Source organism: Lipophrys pholis (genome assembly GCF_963383615.2).
Source record: "Lipophrys pholis genome assembly, chromosome: 7".
Lineage (NCBI taxonomy): Eukaryota > Metazoa > Chordata > Actinopteri > Blenniiformes > Blenniidae > Lipophrys > Lipophrys pholis.
In genome coordinates this window covers 16,648,497-16,661,682 of record NC_137638.1, presented here as the reverse complement: position 1 = coordinate 16,661,682, position 13,186 = coordinate 16,648,497, and the positions used below count along the sequence as shown (strand labels likewise).

The window sequence follows — 13,186 nt, the reverse complement described above, 5'->3', positions numbered from 1 at the left end:
CTGAGAAACTCTGTTGGGCTCTTGTTCCTGTAATTTTTTAGCTTCTATTTCCATGATCATGAAAGTTGTACACCTAATATACATCTAACTGAAAAAAAAAAGACAATCTAATAGCTTTAAATATATATAAGTAAAAAGATATTTCACAATTTCATTGTTGTTCAGATAATTCAACAGAAGACAAACTAAACTGTGAATCCTGAGTCTCATTTTGCTGTTTAATAGACTATCAATAGAGACTATCACTCTGGCATGATGGAACATCTACGCTCAATCAACGGGCCGAACGACATTTTTCTAGCTGCACCAACATGTCCTGCCAACAATGTCCCAACACCACAATTCATCTGAACTGTGTCTTTGTCCTCTTCCCCAAGACAAACTTAATGCTTAAGTGGGACAGTTTTGATGCAGTGAGGAGGACCAAGGGCATTTTGCAGATGGCACAAGCTTGAAAAAGAGTTCTTTCAGGGAGCACTGCTGTGGCAGGAACACTGAGGGTGGTGAATTAATGCATAAGGTGACTACTTTCAAGGTGATGGTAGCCAAATTTAAATCAGGTCCAGTTTTTCCTTTAATGGGCAAAGTCACAAAACTGTCTGATCGCACCTCGTAAAAGCCAGCTTTATTGCTTGCCTGTAACCTCTTTGCTTGCACGTGTAAGTCTTTCCCTACCACAACAGGTCTTCCAGTACACTTGATTCTCACTTAAGTAAAATGGTGTTTTAAGAGTACCACACCATTCCTCAAAATGCAAAGGAATAAAATAGGCTCATGTTTGCTCATTAATATATTTCTCGCTCACTCTTTACTATTGGATATGTGAACTTAATTGTATATTGAGCCATGTTGAAATCATTAATATTTTAGGTGAAGAGTTGTTTTGAACATAATGGGATCAATTTGGTGGTTAAGTTGGATACATAGAAGTTACAGTTGAGTTTATAAAAAGTCTCAATGTTACTCAAGTCATACTGTGTGTGTGTGTGTGTGTGTGTGTGTGTGTGTGTGTGTGTGTGTGTGTGTGTGTGTGTGTGTGTGTGTGTGTGTGTGTGTGTGTGTGTGTGTGTGTGTGTGTGTGTGTGTGTGTGTGTGTGTGTGTGTGTGTGTGTGTGTGTATAAAAACAATTCAATTTGGTATGATCCATGATCTTCTTGTCTGTCTGTCCATCTGCCCGTCTGGATTTATATCTTGATTCACTTTTATGAATTCCTATGATGTCCCACCCATATTACAGGGCACAGCACGGGTCACGCAAAGCTATCTAGGGAATGAGATTGTCACGACTCATCACCAAGCAACCTGCCAAACAGCTGAAATCAAAAGTGATGTGAAAGGTCTGGTATTTTAGAGGCTGTGTCTTGCAAGTGATGGTGAGCAAATACACGTGAGCAAACTCAGAACAGAGACAATTTCTAAATCTCATTTTCTCCATCTCAAAATAGCGCACAAATAAATCCTCCTGCAAACACTCACATCTAGGTGTACCACCTGTGCCCCTCCTTTCCCTTGCCGCTTCTCCCTAATCCACTTGAATGTAGCTGGATATTAGATTAGAAAGTTATAGATGTGATTATTCGTCCCTGGGCAGAGCCATCTATTCGCTGATTAAAACATGAACTGGGGGCCATTATGTAACTGCTTAAAGAGATTAAACCTAGTCACCCTCGTGGGGGCCTGCTCTCTGTTGTAACATACAATGGAAATAGCAGAGGCAGTGGCACTCCTGACAGCATGTTAGTTATACCTCTACAGGTAGCGAGATAGGGCTGTCTAGGAGTCATAGAGTACTTGTCACAAGTTGAATTTTTATGGAAATGAGTTCCTCTTTCCGTACCTTTAATTAGTGAGTCAGCCCTCATCTGATACGCTCCCATTTTAATAAGAGAAAACATTCTCATCAAAAAAGGCATACACTCCCTTTCTGCTACAAGTTTTGAACTGTGTTACAAAAAATCAAGTGATTGTCAAGCTCAAGCCAAACAAACTGGGAGAAGAAAGTTCAGTCAGTGTTATCACTCAATCTGAAACATCCATAAGCAGCATGCAGGTTGCTGGCTGCTCATCATAAAGCCTCTGTAATTGTAAGTAGGATGACAATCTTAGATCAAAGTAATCAAATGATATTTCACCGTTCCTCAAAGTAGACCAACTCCTGTTTATAATCAAGTTATTTGGTCAGTAGTGCGCATATGTTAATTCAGAAGTGACTCGTATATCAAGACATCATATCATCTGGGACCACTAGACGGCACTGTACAACAACAAAACGCTGAAATGTATAAAATCTGCAAGAGTTTGAGAAACTGGTGAGGTTCTGGCAAAGGGGAGAGAAAACTGTTCCCATGATAAAAAAAATAGAACAGAACAAATCCATAGATGGATACTCGAATTGCAGCGGTTGGCTGAGGCTTATCAACAGTGCAGGTTTATCTGGCCATTAAAAAAATGAATGCCGATTTATACCCCAGTACAACTTGTGTTTTTTAACCCCTCCATGATGCATTTTTTTGGTCCATGACTTATTATAAAGTGCGACTTAAACTGCGCTGTTTGTGCCGGGATGGGTTTTCATGCCGCCCCACTGACAAAAGTGGTGGATGGTACAGAGAAACCGCGTGACAGTCGGGTCGAGGTGCGTTTTGTCGTACGGTACCCTTCCACCCCGCTCAGCTCAAGCACGTACTGCGCGGTGTCACCACGGCTTTAGTGACTAAAATTACAGCAACTTTTTTTTTCTTTTTTTGCTGTGTTTTTTTTTATTATATGCATTATTACATATTGCCTAATCGTTTAATGTAGTGTCTCAAAACGTGAGTGTTTTGGAACATAGAGAAAACTTGTGGCGTGTTTCACACGTGGTTCTTTTACAACCTTTTAACTCACAGCAATGAGTCAGCATAGTCGGATCTCGGAAGCTAATAAGAGTAGGGCCTGGTTAGTACCGGGATGGGCGACTGCTTAGGAATACCAGGTGTGTAAGCTTGAAAGAAAAAAAAAAAAAAAAGACACCTGAAACAATCAGATTGGTGGGAAGTGAATCAGTAGAGGGAGATGCTGAGATACCGAGCTCAGTCAGCGAGTAAAGAGGAAGCTTGTGGTGGTTAAGAGTGATGTTTGATGGAACTGATCTCCTTTCTGATCAGTGACATGCAGGAAGGGTAGGCAGGGTAGGCAATTCCTACCCAAGGCTGAATTGAAATGAATGAAATATTCATTTTGATGATTTGTTTTAATTATAATTTATTTTGTAATTTCCAGTAGCTTATAGTACCTATAGGTTTGAAAGTGTCAGCATGTTGTGCTTTTCATAGCTCAAATGACTCAACATCGCCAGTTCCTGGTATGACAGAAAGGCTGCAAGTCACTCACTCCTGTGCTGTCTTACTGTGAAGGCCACTCCCTCTACTGAAGGTCACACCCCCTCCTGAAGACCACGCCCCCTCCCGACGGTCACGCCCCCTCCCGAAGGCCACACCCTCTCCTGAAGGCACACTGCTGCTCTGCCTTTGGTGGTCATATCCAGTGTATGGTTGTGTTTGCGCATGCGTAGTCAGTTCCCCAATATGAAAATCATTCACGTAACCGTGCTATGCTAAATGCTATACGTACGTTCACAGTGCATTCGGGAATTGATACAGCGCTGCTACGCTCTCTAGCTAGTTGGCGGGTTAACAGGCAGCATGACAGCGCTAGAGACGATAAAGACATTTTCACAACTTTCTTTTGAGGAAAAACGCCAGCTCTTAAAATATGGGAGACCAACACCTGAGCTACCAGACCTCCAGCAAAGGAAAGGTCGGAAAATTGTTTGTACTTTCTTGATGAAAAAGCCAACTTTTGTCTAAAAAAATAAAAAAAAAAAGGTAAATACAGTGGTCATCTATGCTGAAAGCAAAAGTCAAATCCAGCAGTGTTTGAGCTTAGAACAATTCTAATCCATTGATATGATTGTTCACACTCCATCCATCCATCCATCCATCCATCCATCCATCCATCCATGTTCTATACTATTCCAAAAAAAGAGTTCTATATTTCAAGACAGATGAGTGGCCTTCTAGTAAAATCCACAATTCAAAGTAGTAAAAAGAAGGTGGGGGCTTAATTTAGAATAAAAAAAAATATATATATATATATATATATATTCTATGTGCATAACTAATGGCCAGTCTATCCAAAAGCATCACTTTATGTAGCTTGTTTTTATTTATATTCTATGTTGATTCTATGTTGAGTGCAAATAGAAGCTCGGATTTTACAAGGACTATCTTTTAGTTGCCACTGGTTTCCAGGCAACATGACGGTGACAACAAGACTCCAGGGACCAACTTGCATTCATTCGGATCCCACTTTGCTCCCCAGGCTCAGGAAGAAAGCAAGCGATTATTGTTCTTAAAATGGGAGTTTGTTCTATCAAAAAGTATTTAAACATATGTCTAGATTGAAAATGGCCAATTCCAACATCAAAATGAGACATTGAAAACGGCAAAGTGCTGTGGAAATATATATTTTTTCCTTTCTTTTCAAATTAGTGTAGCCTAATGATGAAAACGACAATATGCTCTCAAGCCTTGTACCCTGCCTGGTGTCTCCGTCTTCTCATTATCACCGCCTTCTTTGATGCTGTGGGCTGCAGACACAGGCGACCAATGGGAAACATGTTCAACTTTCTGGACACTATAGCTCTCTCTGTAATGATGATAAACATGAATAAAGTGATGCTGCATTGTCTTTGATCATCCTCACGTTCAAAGAAAATGTCTGATATAGAGACAGTGCGACCTGTAGGAGTTGGAGCTTGAGGGCTCTGGGGTACACACACACACACACACACACACACACACACACACACACACACACACACACACACACACACACACACACACACACACACACACACACACACACGTTACTTTTGCAGTTTAAGTGGAGGAATTATCCAGAAAGCACATCTCACGTTCACTGTTCACGGAAAAAAAACAATCTCAAAAAAATGAGTCAGAGGATCCAAGTTCACATTTGATAGAACTGCCTTTCCAAGAATTTGAGTTTGTATCAACTTTTTTGGCAACAACTAGAACAATAGTGAAGCGTTCGCTTCAAAAAGAATAATACAAATAAGATAAACATTCAGTAATATGCCCAAATTAACACTTGATACTTGCTGGTAAAATACCTCCAGCTCCTGCTGAATTCCATTCGAAACCAATTTCAAATGATCAATGTTGGGATTGGAAGATGACTCACTCTACCCACTGAAACACCTCTGTCAATCTCTTTTATAAATGGAGTAAACAAAACCTATGCGAAAATGTAAAGGTCATGATTTTTCCAATTATTTCCTTCAATTTTGTTGTGAATTTCACTGAGTTTGAGACAAACTGAGATGAAATACTAAACTGAAAGGGACAGGAACATATGTGTGAGTAGTCCAATGTCTGGCCCAAAAATAAAAATAAATATATTTCTGTTGTCATTCGCGAGACTTTAACAACATGAAGCCACCCTGTAATTTGGAAAATGTACCAGTAATTATTGATAAAATTAGGGTGGTGATTGTATTTAAGCTACCATTGGATTATATGTGGATCAGTTGATGCTTCATGTAACCTGGAAATAACATTACCACACTCCTTGCTCACATTGCCCTCGCTCTAAACTGAAATGAAGTTAACAACCATAAGCTTCAGGACCTAACGCTAGCTTCAATGCAAAATCTGTGGGATCAATGTTTTTAATAGGAAACTTACTCATGCATTGATAGCTATCCAATTAAATATTTGGTCTCATCGAAAGTTAACAATTGGGCAACCAACTGAAATGACTAATTGCCCCCTGACAGAACTTTGTCAGGCTGAAGTTACCCACACACAATTATTAAATACTTTACTAAAACTACAATTCAATACAACTCCAGCATATCCCACTGACGTACTCCGTGGTCTATATAAAGTATATATGTGTTGTACTACCTTACGGAACTGCAAATCCCTCGCCATTGACTGTTGCTAGTGTAAGTGCTGATCCATATCCAAGTGTACCATATGTTTCTTGTGTAACTTATTGCTTTCCCATTCCCAATAAAGTGGCAGAATAAAAAGGCTTTTACAGGTCCCTGTGGGTAGCAGCTACTTCCACTGGTAGTCACTGAGCTGCAGGGCTGCTGTGGTGACAAATGGCACCAAGCACATATTTTACTATTGCCATTTACAATGCATGATCCAGGCCGTGCTGCTCAAATGACTGTGCGGCAACACTGTCGAGAGTTACGGCAGCTGTGTGTGTGTGTGTGTGTGTGTGTGTGTGTGTGTGTGTGTGTGTGTGTGTGTGTGTGTGTGTGTGCTGCAATCTCATACAGATATGCATTAAGGTTGTTTTGAGTTTATTTATAGACTCTCTTGTGTTTATCTTTTTCTTAAGTGGTCCAATATTTCAAGTTGATATTGATATAGTGGTTGTAGATAATTAAGCAATATCAATATTGCATTTGTGGTGATGAGATTTGTACAAGCAAAACCATTGATATCCTTGCACAAACATAAGGAAATGGAACTGTGAATGTGAAACAAAAATTGCTCATCTTCTAATGCAGTAACGTCCAATCCCTCAGTCAATAAGACAAACAGAATGAGCCAAGTTCTTTCTTAATGTGTTTACAATTATTACAATCTTAATTAGGATGATATCGTGGCGTTACCCAAATAGTTTGATTAACATAGAGGGGAATAACAGAGAATAGAGGGGTTCCTGCATGGGGGAACAAAAAGTCCAATATATAATTCCATTTAAAATGAGTACAAATACAATACACTGTGTGATGAATAAGGCAATCAAACTGTGATTTAGTTGGACTGTAAAGCTGTAAAGAAACTCTTTGGTAGCTTTCTCAGTGATCTATTGACAGACTCTCTCCAAAAAATAAAAAATAAAAAATAAATGACTGAAGAAGTGTTTGTGTTTATTGCCCCCACCCCCACCGCACTTGACCTGTAGTTTCTGCCCCCTGTCAGTAAATGAAACTGTCGCTGGACTGTGCAGTATGTTCCACATTACGTCCTATAGCCGGTGCGGCAGACGTGGCCGTCAGGGGGCAGACATCAGTCGGTGAGCTGCACAGAAACACAGTCGCTGGCTTTGCTCCACACGAGGAGCAACCGGGAGCGCACGAGCTCGTACGCGCGCAAACCACAGTCAGATACAATGCATGATAAATAAGAATAAAGTGGGAAGATATAGTACAAGCATGATAAAAGTCACAGTGCTCATAATATTTAGGAATTTAAGTGTGTAAAAAAGATAAATTGGCGACATTTGCATTTACAGGAGAGTGAGAGGTGGTTCACGTGTTTCCAATATTGCCATAGTTAATAAGAACAAGACGAAACAGCAGAGGCAACAAATATGAGTCACAAATGTGCCTCCATCTTATTAAAAATCATACTTGCTGAGTTATATTTTCGTTATCAGTGCTGTCGACGAAGTAGTGCATGAGAGGAAAGTGGAGAGGTGGAAGAAATCGTCTCGTGTGGTAGCCAGAGGGCGGTGGCATTTCTCTCTCTCTGCGTAAACTGAGCCGGTGGAGACGGAGAGAGGAGAGCGCACGGAGCGGAGAGAGGAGCGAGGCAGCAGTGCCGCTGACACAGTGAGGGGACTCCGCGGTTAATTCCACCACCTCTATCTCTGCAGAACCTGCGCTTTTTGGGTTTTTTTACCCCCGAAACGGACTTGGGCGTCGGGACTAAAGGCTGTACCCCCTTTTTTGATTTGGGACTCGTTTGATCCATCAGCAAATCCCGTGGTGGTGGAGAGCGAGAGAGAGAGCGAGAGAGAGAGAGGGGGGATCCTGGTTTTCCCCCACCGTGGACGGAGGAGTTTTGCGTGTTTTCTGTGTAATACGCGTTGCCTGTAATGGGTAAAAGTGGACAGATAAGTGGAGTAGCACTTAATAAAGGCTCCTGCTTGGTGAGAATGTGCGCCACGCCGGGGATCCTGGTTCTCCTGGTGCTTGTACACGCAGGAGTCGCCCAAGGTAAGAGGAGAGAGCGCATCTTCTTCCAAACGCTTTAATTAGCCGACACCTTATGCTTTTTTTTTTTTTTTTCTCCTTTAAAGTGACGGACCATTTCCTTCGCCGCTGAGAGGCGAAACGGCCAATTAGTAGTCTAGACGAGGAGGCAAAAGTCGATCCTGTAGAGGAGGCACACTTTCATATTTTCATCTAAATTGCCCCGATGAGTTGATGTTTATAGTCAGTGTTGACGTCTAAACGGCTTATATGCTTGAATGCAGCCCACGTTTTCCCCGAAAGGCATATACACCCTAAATCATTTACGACACCTGGATTATACACAGTTAATTCACAAAGGTTGAAAATGAAGCAGCGTGGGGGAAAAAAAAAAAGTGCAGCCTCTGAGAATAACACAAGTATGAGTATAATTGCGCAAATAAACTCCGGAGCAGCTTGAGAGCTGACCGATCTTACTATTGCATTGATTTTTTTATCTTCTTGTATTCTTGCAACTTATTGACTGCAGCCGAATTTAAGAAAATAAAAAAGTGTGGATCCACCATCAGCGGCGTCTCGTGCTGAGCGCTGCGTAAAAGACAAAATATAAGGCGCCGCTCTTAACGCTCTGATTGGGGGAAAAAAAAACTGAGCAGAAGTAAAAAAAAAAAAAAAACATTCCACCGCCTCGAGCTCATTTGCCAATTACAGATCGCACACCGACACCGGGAGTCCGTGAGAAACGCGCTGCCGAGCTCCACGTCTCCCACTCCCCGTGATCAGGCTGTGATGGAGATCCTCCGTGCCGCCGCTGGCGTGTCAAAACGAGAAGTCTCCGCGTATTAGGAGTGAATTCACGCGGCGCCCCGAGTGAGCCACAACAGGAATATTGAAGTGATATTTCTGAAAAATGGCACGCGGCTGCTCACTGAAGCCGCCGCTCATGAGCCTCGATGAATCAGGGACAAGGCAGCCTAACTTTCCCCGCCGTTTAGATGTTTTATTTACTTTTGTCGTTGCGAATATTTCTGTGGGATTCATAATTTAGTAGGCTTCTTCACGCCGAAGTGAGAAAAGAAAAAAAACAACAACAACCTGGCAACGTCTTTCTCTGGCACTCTCTCTGACCTTTGGACTAAGATCTTGTATCTTAAAATATTTATACAACAAAAATAGAAAAAAAAAGAAAAAAAACTTTTCTGTTGTTACATAGAGCTGCTCTGAATTCTGTAAGTCCGTTGGAAGTAGGACGTCATCTTAACCACTTTCAGTCAGATTTGACCATCTTAGTAACTTAGAAACTTAAATCTTTACACTTAATTATACTGCTAATATTTCACCCGACAGCCTCTTTAAGGGATATCCCACTGTAACACGTCTAGTCTTCACCAGGATGCAGACTATAATTTGCTATTGACATTACATTTTGGCCTTGTGCTGAATTTGGAGAGTAATTGGACATGATGTTGCTGCCACCTTTCTAGTTGCCCCAGGGAACAACATTTCAGCCACTCCCTCCAATATTCATTATGACCATTCTCTATTGGTTTATTGTTAAATCAATACATAGCAATTTACGAACACAATTTGAGTAGGGTTGCACCCACTACTGATAAATTGGATGCTGGCACCAATGAGTGACTCAATCTGATTTTTGTGAAGAAATCTGATAATTGAAAATCCAAACTGTTGATGCTTTTCAGGCAGATGAAAGTCCTCGCAAAGCTCTTCCTCCAGCCTCCAGTCTTCTTCTTCTTTTTTTTTTTCACGTTTCTGTTGTTCCCCTCGCCCACCTGCATTCAGCCGGACTATTATGTCAGTGTCTGTTATTTTTCTTCCGTTCCAAACAACTTGGCTCGCGTCTCTGAAGTTGTTTCTTTGTGTGTGAGGAGTCATCCCGTGAGTTGTTGCACTGAATGGGGCAAAGCACACAAACATAACCTCACTGTGTTGGAGTGGATTCCTTTGTGTGTATCCATCTGATCCTCTGTGTGCTGGTGCTGAAGTCAATTCCCCAGTCCATTCAGACAGAAAGGTTCCTTCAAATTCCACCTCATGTATCTGTGTGCATTCTGTCTCTGAATGGGGAATACAAATAGTTGCTCAACCCAAATTATCCTGCTGTTTATTGCTGCTCATGCATCATTGAGTGTCTTATGGCCAGTTGTCGCCTCCAGTTTTAACTCTGCCGTGGAGTATGTGGTTTGGCAAGTTTAATAGCCGAGTTTGTTTTCGGGGTCATGACCAATGATGTTCAGGGTGATGGTGTTTGCGGGAATGATGCTGGCACTGTCGTATATTCAGGTATAATAGTAATCACTCTCAAGGACCCTTACATAACCAGGTTCTTCAAATGTGTTTTTACCATTGTGAGCACACTTATCCCACACCCAAGGGGGGAAACATCCTGGGCTCAAGCCAAGATGCTTTTACTTCAAATCTAGGTCTCTTTTAAAGCTATTCATTATATATATATATATTTTTTTTCTTTTAAGCTATAAGTAATTTCATATCCTGTGTTAATGCTTTTCTCCTTGCTCCATAAGGTGTCTCACACTGTGGAAAAAGCCCTTCATGCACATACACACTTGTGCACACAGTGACTTGAGCTCATACAATAAGAGGGTAACGTTCGTTGAGATGCTCTCATGCCGACTTGAGTGCACGTGTCCACCTTCTAACTAAGCCCACCCTCAAGCAGTCGGGCCTGTTAAAAAGCCATTAGCTAAGCTCTCTTACAGTAGGTCTGCGATGAATGGGTGTCACCATCACTATACAACGTCTGAGTGAGTCCCCATGTTTGTTTGAATGACCTCGCCAGGTTGTACAGTTCAGCTGCATTGAGGTGTTTGTGTAAAAATGTTTTGTGAGTTTTGTCGCTTTAGAGGCTGAGTTGTGTTAATTCAAATACACACATCTATTTTAGTTAACTTTCACACTTTGTTAGAAATATTCTGTATTCCTGAATGACAGAAGTATGATTTTGAAGTATCACTGTGTGAAATCAATGTTTGAAAATTAGAACTCACGTGTTTGTACCAGGTGGGTGTTTTGAGTGTGTAGGATGTGTTTACAGAGGTGTAAAGTTGTACTAAAAATGCTTCTATGAGGCGTGTATGTGTGTGTGTGGGTGCATTCATGGACTTGGCCTGCTTGGGGATGGTCCCAGAGAACTCCTGTGGTCAGTGTGTGTGTTTGTGTGCGCGAGTTTATCCGAGTGCATTTGTGTGAACTTGGCACTGCCAACGTTTTCCAGCGGGGCTCACATGGTCTTTGGTTACACGTGTGTGTATGCACGTGCACATGCTCGGCATTATGATATTGCCTGAGCTCCCATGCTGTCTCCCATTATGCTCTGATCTTGTCCCATGGTGTGGTGTAGCCATTCAGGGTTCAGTGCTTGTTTGGGGGGGCAGCAGCTTGGAATTATTGGAACTAAATAGGTGATTTTGATTGGCTGTGGTGCTCCGGCCAGTGCAGTAGAATTGGTTGAGCAGATTTTATGGGGTAAATTTGATGGTACTTGTGTATCAGAGGGAGATAGGGAGAAAGTGAGGGAAAGGATGAATGGATGAGGACGTGAGATCTCTCCGGGTGGTTTGTACTAGCTTTGATCACTCCACTAGGACTTGACAAGCTGACTGACTGCCACACACACCCTCACACGCTCAAACCTACACACATGCACGCACAGCAAGATATTTCTGCAGCCAAACAATGCTGCATTCTGTGTGTGTGTGTGTGTGTGTGTGTGTGTGTGTGTGTGTGTCTGTGTGAGAGGGAGAGGGAGAGAGAGAGAGAGGGAGAGAGAGAGAGAGAGAGAGAGAGAGAGAGAGAGAGAGAGAGAGAGAGAGAGAGAGAGAGAGAGAGAGAGAGAGAGAGAGACAGGCGTTCACGGGAGTGTGTGAAAGGAAGCCTTTGACTGTGTCTGGGGTTGTTTTGTATAGAAGACCCTCCTGCTGCTAGTGGCAGCCTAGTGATGGCAGATTTCCCTCGCCCTCGCTGCCTTTTTTCAAAAAGATCTTTTCCTTGCTTACCCGTCCATACATCTCACCGACTTTCACTTTAAGTGTGACCAGTAATGAGACTTTTTTTTATTTTTTTTCTTCTACCCACCTTTTCCCTATCGCTATACTTTCAGCCAGTGGCCTCTGTTAGGAGCTGAATGGATTTTACTGACCTTTTTTTATTTTTTTTCTTGCCTGTGGCCTTGGATGTTCCTCTATCCACTAGGTTCATTTAATGTTGTTCTAAAGAAATGTTGGACCTTGCCCGTCCACCAATAGCTCAGTGCATTTCGTATATGGTTTACTTCAACACATAGCAATTACCGCTTGGCCTATTTCAAGAACCGAGAGTCTGAACCTTGGTTGTTTGTGTAGCAGGAGAGGACTTAGCCGGCGTGTCTCTCTTCAAGGAAAGAAGAGACCTGGTTTTTTGAAGTTTTCAAAAGGCTGTGTCGACAAACTGCGTCACACCACTTGCACCATTTACTATCTCTCACTCTCCGCAGGGGGAAAACCCAGGATGGATTGGGTTGGAATGCGTCCCTGTGTGGGCCTGTGTCCGACTGTTTGCGTTTGTGTCTGTGAGCACGCGCGCTTACTCGAGAGAAGGGCCGAGTTGGAGGAAAAAGAAAAGCTAAATGCTCTGAAAGTGATTCCCAGTGTCTCCTGCTGTTAGGCCTAATTCCTTCTAGAGTTTCATGTAAAGATCTGAAATTATAAATTTTTCATGGCCTGTGAAACCCAAGGCATCGCTTGGTGCTCTCATTTCCCCAGCTTTTTGTTTTAGTTGTGTGTATGTGTGCGCATGCCTGTGTGTGTGTGTGTGTGTGGAGTGGTTGTACTGAGAAAACGCTGTTTGCTCTCAATCAATGGCCTACTATATAGTTCCCACTGGTCCAATGCAGTCTTGCACTGAAAGCCTATTTTAGTGTTTTTACCTTGAAAGTTGTGTTATTTGGCTTAACTGTCGGGTAATACATATTCTGTAACATTGTTGGACACCTTAGAAAAGAGGCAGCCAGGTCATCACATATTTCGTAGAGCTTCTGTCATTTTGGGATTCCTCAAAGTCCTTTTGAAATAAATTGAGTAAAGCTAAATCTGACGTCTTTCTTTGAATTTTTATTTATTTTTTTATCAGTTTCACATGAGCAAAATGTAACACTGCGTCTC

General features: G+C 42.0%; 1 protein-coding gene across 2 annotated transcripts in view; it reads left to right on the top strand.

Moving 5' to 3' along the window:
- Positions 1 to 7,483: 7,483 nt before the first annotated feature.
- Positions 7,484 to 13,186, top strand: part of LOC308112571 (netrin receptor UNC5C-like) — a 189,367-nt gene continuing 183,664 nt past the window's right edge. The window contains exon 1 of one of the 2 annotated variants that reach the window (XM_080468212.1): positions 7,484 to 8,030. In XM_080468212.1, the coding sequence (XP_080324338.1) occupies positions 7,910 to 8,030 (121 nt within the window). In that variant the 5' untranslated portion in view covers positions 7,484 to 7,909. The remainder of the gene's footprint in view (positions 8,031 to 13,186) is intronic. The other variant, XM_080468211.1, reaches the window with a different exon arrangement.